Source organism: Hylobates moloch, unplaced genomic scaffold (genome assembly GCF_009828535.3).
Source record: "Hylobates moloch isolate HMO894 unplaced genomic scaffold, HMol_V3 SCAFFOLD_6, whole genome shotgun sequence".
NCBI lineage: Eukaryota > Metazoa > Chordata > Mammalia > Primates > Hylobatidae > Hylobates > Hylobates moloch.
In genome coordinates, this window is record NW_026652281.1 from 81545860 (window position 1) to 81554818 (window position 8959).

General features: G+C 48.9%; 1 protein-coding gene across 2 annotated transcripts in view; it reads right to left on the reverse strand.

Moving 5' to 3' along the window:
• The window catches only part of BCL7C (BAF chromatin remodeling complex subunit BCL7C), a 57081-nt gene continuing 48122 nt past the window's right edge, over positions 1-8959 (reverse strand). Inside the window, exon 6 of one of the 2 annotated variants that reach the window (XM_032157188.2) lies at positions 1-1093. In XM_032157188.2, coding sequence (XP_032013079.1) covers positions 893-1093 — 201 coding nt within the window. In that variant the 3' untranslated portion in view covers positions 1-892. The remainder of the gene's footprint in view (positions 1094-8959) is intronic. The other variant, XM_058440923.1, reaches the window with a different exon arrangement.

The window sequence follows — 8959 nt, forward strand, 5'->3', positions numbered from 1 at the left end:
TTGATAAATGGGAGGCATTATTATTTCCTAGTACAACAGACCCAACGGTGAAGTCAGGAAGTGAGAGCTTGGTGAAGGGCCTTGGAACCACCCAAAAGGCTCACTCGTGCTGCTTCTCGGGCTAGGATTTTCCAGGTAGGTTAGGCCACCAGCTCAGGGCTGCGCCAGAAGTCTCCACGCCTCCACACAAGGTGGGCGCCTAGGCTGAAAGGCCGCTTGTCCACGTGGGTTCCCAGGTTGGCCTGCTAGGCTGACACCCTGGTGGAAGCACTTGCCCTATGTCCTCGGGCGCTGGAGGTCCCCCAGCGCTGGCGTACATAAGCCCTGGCGTGCGGGGCGGCTTCCGCGCTGGGGTCTCTGCGCGTGCGCGGGCCTCAACACATGCTTGGACGTCCGGGCGCCACGTGGGCGTCTCGTGGTGCTGCAGAAGGCGCGAGGCCAGCGGGTCCCGTGCGCCTGTCCCCGCCACGGCCCTTGCCCGCTGTGGACCCAGAGGCTCAGTGCCGGCAGGACTGGGGACTCGGCGCCTCTCCTGGGGTGGCAGGCGCCTCGCATGGCACACTCAGACCGCTGGGCGGGTGGCCGCGTGGGTGCGTGAGGAGGTGGGTGAGGCAGCCCAGTGCACCTCTCCCCTGGGCCTCTAGCAAGGCGGCCTCAGGCGCTGGATGTGATCCGAGTTCTGCCCTAAGCCCTTCCCATGCATTCGGGCGCCAGTGGCGAGCCAGATGGGTGCTGTGGCCTTAGATTCGGGCAGGTGTAGGGCCGCTCGCCCCCGATGTTACCACGGTGGGTGAGCTGGGAAGCTCTTTCCGCCCTCGGGGCACAGGTAGTGGCTGGATCTTGGGGCAGCCAAGGGAGGCTTTAGGAGCCTTGGCTTGCTTGGGGACCCCACTCACCTCCCCTTACCCTGGGGGATTGTTCTGGGTGCCCTCGGGGCCTTGCTGCCTCCCCCGGGAGCTCTGGTGTCCGGCACCACCATGGAACTGGGCCGGGCATTTGTCCGGAGGCCCCTCCTGGGCAGGAGCCTCCTGAGGGGCTCTGTCTTCAGCCCCTTCTCGTGGAGGGCTCTCCTCGTCATTCTCACTCCCGAATCCTGTAAGGAGACAAGAAGAATCTGGGTAGTGTCCTCTTCTCCTCACCTCACTGACTTTCCACCAACTTGCCCCATTTATGACTTCCAAATGGGGCAAGTTGGTGGAAAGTCTTTTGCAAGCGATTAAGTTGTGTATTTTTGAGAGCAGGCAGAGGGTGAGGCAGGGCCTTGTAGGAAACCTGTAGGACTTCAGTTTCTGAAATTAGACAGGGCTGTGTTTGAATCACAATTCCAGCCATTACTTGTAGTGTAATCTTGGGAAAGCTACATAACTTCTTGTGAAGCTCTAAGACGGAGACAACGGTAAAGGCAGGCTCAAATGATTCTGTCAGTGTGGTTGGTGCATCCACAGGCCATCAGGGATATGTTAAATTGGAAAGATCAATATAAACCTTTACATTTAAGAAAATTTTTGGCCGGGCTCGGTGGCTCACGCCTGTAATCCCAGCACTTTGGGAGGCCGAGGCGGGTGGATCACCTGAGGTCAGGAGTTGGAGACCAGCCTGACCAATATGGTGAAACCCCGTCTCTACTAAAAATATAAAAATTAGCTGGGTGTGGTGGCGGGCTCCTGTAATCCCAGCTACTCGGGAGGCTGATACAGGAGAATCTCTTGAACCTGGTAGGCAGAGGTTGCAGTGAGCGGAGATCGCACCACTGCACTCCAGCCTGGGCAACAGAGCGAGGCTCCGTCTGAAAAAAAAAAAGAAAAAAATTTTTTAGCAGAGCACGATGGTTTAGCCTGCTATCCCAGCACTTTGGGAGGGAGGCCAAACAAAGCAGGATGATCTCTTGAAGCCAGGGTTTCAAGACCAGCCTGGGGCCAGGCGTGGTGGCTCATGCTTGTAATCCCAGCACTTTGGGAGGCTGAGGTGGGCGGATCACTTGAGGTCAGGGGTTCAAGACCAGCCTGGCCAACATGGTGAAACCCCATCTCTACTAAAAATACAAGAATTAGCTGGGCATGGTGGTGCGGCACCTGTAATCCCAGCTACTTGGGATGCTGAGGCACGAGAATCGCTTGAGCCTGGGAGGCAGAGGTTGTAGTGAACCAAGATCGCATCGCTGCACTCCAGCTTTGGTGACAGAGCAAGAGTCCGTCTCAAAAACAAAACAAAACAAAACAAAAAAACCAAAAGGCCCAGCCTGGGCAACATAGCGAGATTCCATCTTTACAAAATATTAAAAAATTAGCCCAGCATGATGGCATGTGCCTGTAGTCCCAGCTACTGGGGTGGGGTGGCAAGGTGAGAGGATCACTTTAGCCTGAGAGGTCTGAGATGCAGAGAACTTATGATCATGCTGCTGCACTCCAGCCTGGGCAACAGAGTTGAGACCCTGTCTTATTTATTTATTTATTTTTTTGAGACAGGGTCTCCCTTTGTTGCTCAGGCTAGAGTGCAGTAGTACAATCGTGGCTCACTGAAGCCTCAAACTCTGCATCTCAAGCGATCCTCCCACCTCAGCCTCCCAAGTAGCTGGGACTTACAGGTGCATATCATCATGCCTGGCTAATTTTTGTATTTTTTGTAGAGATGGGGTTTTGCCATGTTGCTCAGGCTGGTCTTGAATTTCTGGGCTCAAGCAATTCACCCACTTCAGCCTCCCAAAGCTCCCAAAGTGCTTTTTATGAGGCGGAGTTTTGCTCTTGTTGCCCAGGCTGTAGTGCAATAGAGCCTCTTGCCTAGTTGAACCTAGTTCAAGTGATTCTCCTGCTTCAGCCTCCCGAGTAGCTGGGATTACAGGCATGTGCCACCACGCCCAGCTAATTTTTGTATCTTTAGTAGAGATGGGGTTTCACCATGTTGGCCAGGGTGGTCTCAAACTCCTGACCTCAGGTGATCCACTCACCTCAGCCTCCCCAAGTGCTGGGATTACAGGCGTGAGCCACCGCGCCTGGCCGTGAGGACTTTAAATAAGAAGATGCAGATAAAGCACTTGGCACTGGGCCTGCAGCAATTCCACTGGCTTCACCACAGAACAGCCCAAGGTCTCAATTCAGGGCACAGGCACTCGGCTAATCTCCACCAAAGTGGTTAGGAGCGTGGGCTTTGAAATGGATGACAGAGGTTTGAATCCTGACTCAGCTTCTTCTTATCTGTGACCTTGGGCAAATAATATAACATTACAAAGCCTCAGTTTTCTTATTTGTAAGTAGGCATAATAATCCCTACCCAAAAGGAATGTGATGATTAAATGAGATTATGTGAGTGTATGTGTATATAGCATACACATAGATCAGAGATAGATGGTAGGTAGGTAGATAGATAGATAGAGGCACTGAGTAACATTAGTGGCTGCCATTATTGCCTTAATATTCCAGTTACTTCAGGGTTTGCTCCTTGGAGGATTTTGGATATTTGCTTATGAATATAAACAAACAGATTAGGCCAGGCGCAGTGGCCCATGCCTGTAATCCCAGCACTTTGGGAGGCCGAGGCGGGTGGGTCACTTGAGGTCAGGAGTTTGAGACCACCCTGGCCAACATGGTGAAACCCTGTCTCTACTAAAAAAAATAAAAAAAATTAGCAGGGATTGGTGGCAGTCACCTGTAGTCCTAGCTATTCAGGAGGCTGAGGCAAGAATTGCTTGAACCCAGGAGGCAGAAGTTGCAGTGAGCCAAGATCACGCCACTGCATTCCAGCCTGGATGACAGAGCGAGACTCCGTCTCAAACAAACAAACAAACAAACAAAAACCCCAAATAGATTAGATCAGACCAGTGGCAAAATGGTTTTTTCTGGGTATTAATAATGCATTATAGCATTTTCAGGAAGTTATAACCATTTTATTTCAAATTTTCCCCAAATCGTTAACAGATAAATCAATGAAGAATGTCAGAAAGATTCTGGGAAAAAAATGTCTCTATGACAATAGCCAAGGTGGACAAGTGGTTGCAATGCACGGGCTGTATTTGAGCCCACAGGATCTACTGAGATCAAGGCCACTCACAACACCTGGAGGTGGGTGCCATTCACTACCAGGTAAACAAGAGGTTTGTATAGTTAGTGCAACAGATTTCCAACAGATAACAGTACATTGTTTTAAGGAAAGGGCACCTTTTTTCTAGTTCATACAAAGTTGCTAAGAATTTATGAATGAGCTGAAGAGCTGACTGTGGCCTCTCTAGGGGAGAAAGTGTGTACCACACTTGTCTATTGGGCTAGATTAGGATCTAACAAACCTGTGGCAGAGAGGAACTGTCTTCTCTCAGGGTCTGGGGCAAAGAGTGGGATTCCCTGGTGTGACAGACAGGATTCTAAAGATGCTCCCCTCAAGATTCCTGTCCCCTGGTTATTCAGTCAAGCACTAATTTAGGTGCTGCTGTTAAAGGATTTGGCAGATGTAATTAAAATTCCAAGTCAGTTGATATGAGGATACTGAGATTACCACCCAGTCAGGTAGCCATTTAAAAGCAAGCTTTTCTCTAGCTGGTAGCAGAACAGGAAGTTATGAGGGGCATTTGAGCCATTGCTGACTTGAAGAAGGAGGCAGCCATGTGCTGAAGAATGTGGAGGCCTCCAGAGAGCTGCCACTACCCGACATCCAGCAAGGAACTGAATTTGGCTAACAACCTAAATGAGCTCGAAAGTGGATTCTTCTTCAAAGCATCTGGATAAGAGCCCAGGTCAGCCAACACCTAGACTTTGCCCTTGCGAGACTGAGCTAAGAACCCAGTCATGCCCATACAGTGGGACTTAGGGAACTGCGAGATAATAATTGGTTGTGGCTTTAAGCTGCTAAATGCGTAGTAATTTGTTATGCAGCAATAGGAAACAAATATTATTTGTTTCATGAAAGAGCTCAGCTGGAGATAACTTGGGGATCCCTCCAGGAGAGGATTCTGTCAGCTGTCTTGCATTATGCTGGTGGAGAGAACACATTTTCCCCACTCCTGATGTTTACTTTTATGCAGATAGAGATCTAAAGGTGTAACATTACTGACCTTTCCCCACCTCCTGACTTACTTAGGAAGGAATGGAGTTACTAAGAAGGAGAAATGGTATGTCTATATATCTGTTCCTTCCTCTGTTTTTCCCCTTGAGAGTGAACCTGTTGCCTAAGAACTTAGGTTCTGTTCTACACCGTCAAATTCCAAGTTTTTTTTTGTTTGTTTTGTTTTTTGTTTTTTTTTGAGACAGAGTCTTGCTCTGTTGCTCAGGCTGGAGTGCAGTGGCACCATCTCGGCTCATTGCAACCTCTGTCTCCCAGGTTCAAGCGATTCTCCTGCCTCAGCCTCTCGAGTAGCTGGGATTACATGCACATGCCACCATGCATGGCTAATTTTTTTATTTTTAGTAGAGACAGGATTTCACCACATTGGCCCGGCTGGTCTCAAACTCCTGACCTCAAGTGATCCACCTGCCACAGCCTCCCAAAGTGCTGGGATTACAGGCGTGAGCCACTGCGCCCAGCCATCAAATTCCAAGTTTTACAAGGGGAAGCCTGTCAAGGTCTAGTACTACCTGTGACTATGGATTGGTAAACATGGTCCAGAACTGAGGAAGAAGAAAGATGTATTAGTCTGTTCTCACATTGCTAAAGATATACCCAAGACTGGATAATTTAGAAAGGAGAGAGGTTTAATTGACTCCCAGTCCAGTGTGGCTGGAGAGGTCTCAGGAAACGTATAGTCATGGCGGAAGGGGAAGCAAACATGTCCTTCTTCACATGGCGGGAATAATAAGAAGTGCTGAGCAAAGTTGGAAAAGCCCCTTATAAAACTACCAGATCTCATGAGAACTCACTCACTGTCACAAGAACAGCATGGAGGTGACTGCCCCCTATGATTCAATTACCTCTCACTGGGTTCCTCCCATGACACGTGGAGATTACAATGGGGACTACAATTCAAGATGAGATTTGGGTGGGGGGACACAGCCAAACCATATCAAAGACCTTAATTAATGGTCTCCCTCATCTCTCCCACCCCTGCCAGAAACCACATATAAACATGTAGCCCTGGAAGAACTGACCTAATCTGCTCACCTTTGAGCACTTAGAAGGGAGCTGCACAGGTAGACTGACTTGAGGAAAGATGCCTGCCTGCACTTGAAAAGCCCTGTAGGTAAGGCTTCCTATTCATGCCTTAATAGTCAGATAGTGGTCTGCAAATTTGTTCAATACTGGGTGTTGTGGACTGAAGGTATATCCTGCCCCCTCACCCCAATTCATATGAAGAAGTCCTGATACCTCAGAATGTGACTGTATTTGGAGAGGGTTTTAAAGAGGTAATTTGTTGGGAGCCGAAAAGGCCACAGGGATCGTGACCAACTCAGCATTCCACTGGAGGCTATATGATCAAAGAGCAAACTGTTTATTATGAATGCAGGATGTAAGCAAACTCACACTGCACCTGCCACCAAAAGGTTTGCTGAGGGCCATCACTCCCTGGCGCCAGGCTCCTTGAAGTTAGCTACTGGGAAATCTAGCACCTATTGTTCGAAGGATACAGTCTCACAAGCCTGCTGTGAACCAAACAGCTGACTGACAATTACCCAACAACCAGCCCCCCTTTCTCGTTATCTTTTTTTACCAATAAATACGGAGGGCTGTGTAAAGCTCAGGGCCCTTGGCCGGGCGTGGTAGCTCACACCTGTAATCTCAGCACTTTGGGAGGCTGAGGTGGGCAGATCATGAAATCAGGAGATCAAGACCATCCTGGCTAACACAGTGAAACCCCATCTCTACTAAAAATACAAAAAGTTAGCCAGGCGTGGTGGTGGGCGCCTGTAGTCCCAGCTACTTGGGAGGCTGAGGCAGGAGAATGGTGTGAACCTGGGAGGCGGAGCTTGCAGTGAGCCGAGATCACGCCACTGCACTCCAGCCTGGGCCAAATACGAGACTCCATCTCAAAAAGAAAAAAAAAGAAAAAAGCTCAGGGCCCTTGTCCACTAGAGACAAGGTGCCCCCTGACCCCTTCTTCCAAATATACTCTTTTGTCTTTGTCTTTTATTCCCACGTTCACCCCGCTTTGTTCCGTCTCCCAAGGTCCGTACAGGTTACAGTAATTGAATTACAGTGAAGTTGTTAGGGTGGGCTCTAATTCAATATGACTGATGCACTTAAGAGGAAATTTAGACACAGACATATACAAGGTGAAGACCATGTAGGGACACAAGGAGAACAAGGCCATCTACAAGACAATGAGAGACGCCTCAGAAGAAACCAACTCTGCTGACACCTTGATCTTGGACTTCCAGCCTCCAGAACTATGAGAAAATAAACTTCTGTTGTTTAAGCCACCCAGTCTGTGGTACCTTGTTATGGTATACCTAGCTAAAGAACACACTGGCCACTCAAGAGGTTACAGCACTTGCCTCTGTTTGATAGAACCTAATATACTATTCTGACTGCTAATTGTGAATAAAATAAGGAATAATTAAAGAAAAGTTACAGCCCATCTAAGGGACTCAGAAACCAGAGGAGAGAAGATCAAGCCAGTCCCTGGATGAAATGTTATTTATTTATTTTTTAAAACAGAGTCTCGCTCTGTCATCCAGGCTGGAGTGCAGCGGTGCGATCTCAGCTCACTGCAACCTCCGCCTCCCGGGTTCAAGAGATGCTGCCTCAACCTCCCGAGTAGCTGGGATTACAGGTGCGTGCCACCACACTTGGCTAATTTTTTGTATTTTTAGTAGAGTCAGGGTTTCACCATGTTAGCCAGGATGGTCTCAATCTCCTGACCTTGTGATCTGCCCGCCTTGGCTTCCCAAAGTGCTGGGATTACAGGCGTGAGCCACTGCACCTGGCCGAAATGGTTTTAACTGAAGTAAAATTGATTGAGGTCTGTTTTTAAAAAAAAGTTACAAGAGCTCAAACTTCCTTGTCACCAATCCTGTTCCTTCCAAATACCAGGCTATCTAGCCAAATCATGAGCAACTGCCCATGCGTTAGTATAGGTCTGTACTTCTGGCTATTTCTCATTCCAAACATAGCAAACAATCAAACATACTAGTCAAAATTCCGGCCACTGCGAGGCCATGACAGCAGATTTTGCAGACTCTTCTGTAAAATGAGAGATACTCCAGGAGATCATAGGCACTAATAGAGGGAGAGGAAGACAATGTAGCAAGAGTTGGTATTGGGCTGGGTGCCGTGACTCATGCCAGTAATCCCAGCACTTTGGGAGGCTGAGGCAGGAGGATCACTTGAGACTATGAGTTTGAGACCAGCCTGGGCAACATAGTGAGACCTTGTCTCTACTAAAAATGAAAAAGTTAGCTAGGCGTGGTGGCAAAAAGTTAGCCACTTGGGAGGCTGAGGTAGGAGGGTCACTTGGGCCTGGGAGGTTGAGGCTGCAGTGAGCTGTGATCATGCCACTGCACTCCAGTCTCGGTGACAGAGTGAGACCCTGACTCAAAAAAAAAAAAAAAAAGTTGTTGTTGAAGGAGTCGATTCTTCTATTGGTGTTTGCCATGTTTGCCATGGACACTGAGCATTACCAGATCTGCTGGATCTCAAGCACCACACAGTAGAGCAGCATGTGATGTAATGCAGCCTAGACTTGCTGCAGTGCCTTCTCTCGCTGCGGTCCCTGCTCAAAACTAGCAGCATAGACCAGGCACCGTGGGTCATGCCTGTAATCCCAGGATTTTGGGAGGCCGAGGTGGGCGGATCACTTGAGGTCAGGAGTTGGAGACCAGCCTGGCCAATATGGTGAAACCCCATCTCTACTAAAAATACAAAGAATAGCCAGGCATTGTGGCACATGCCTGTAATCCCAGCTACTTGGGATGCTACTTGGCAGGAGAATCTCTTAAACCCGGGAGGCAGAGGTTGCAGTGAGCTGAGATTGCACCATTGCACTCCAGCCTTGGTGACAAAGCGAGACTCTGCCTCAAAAAAAAAAAAAAAAAAAAAAAAA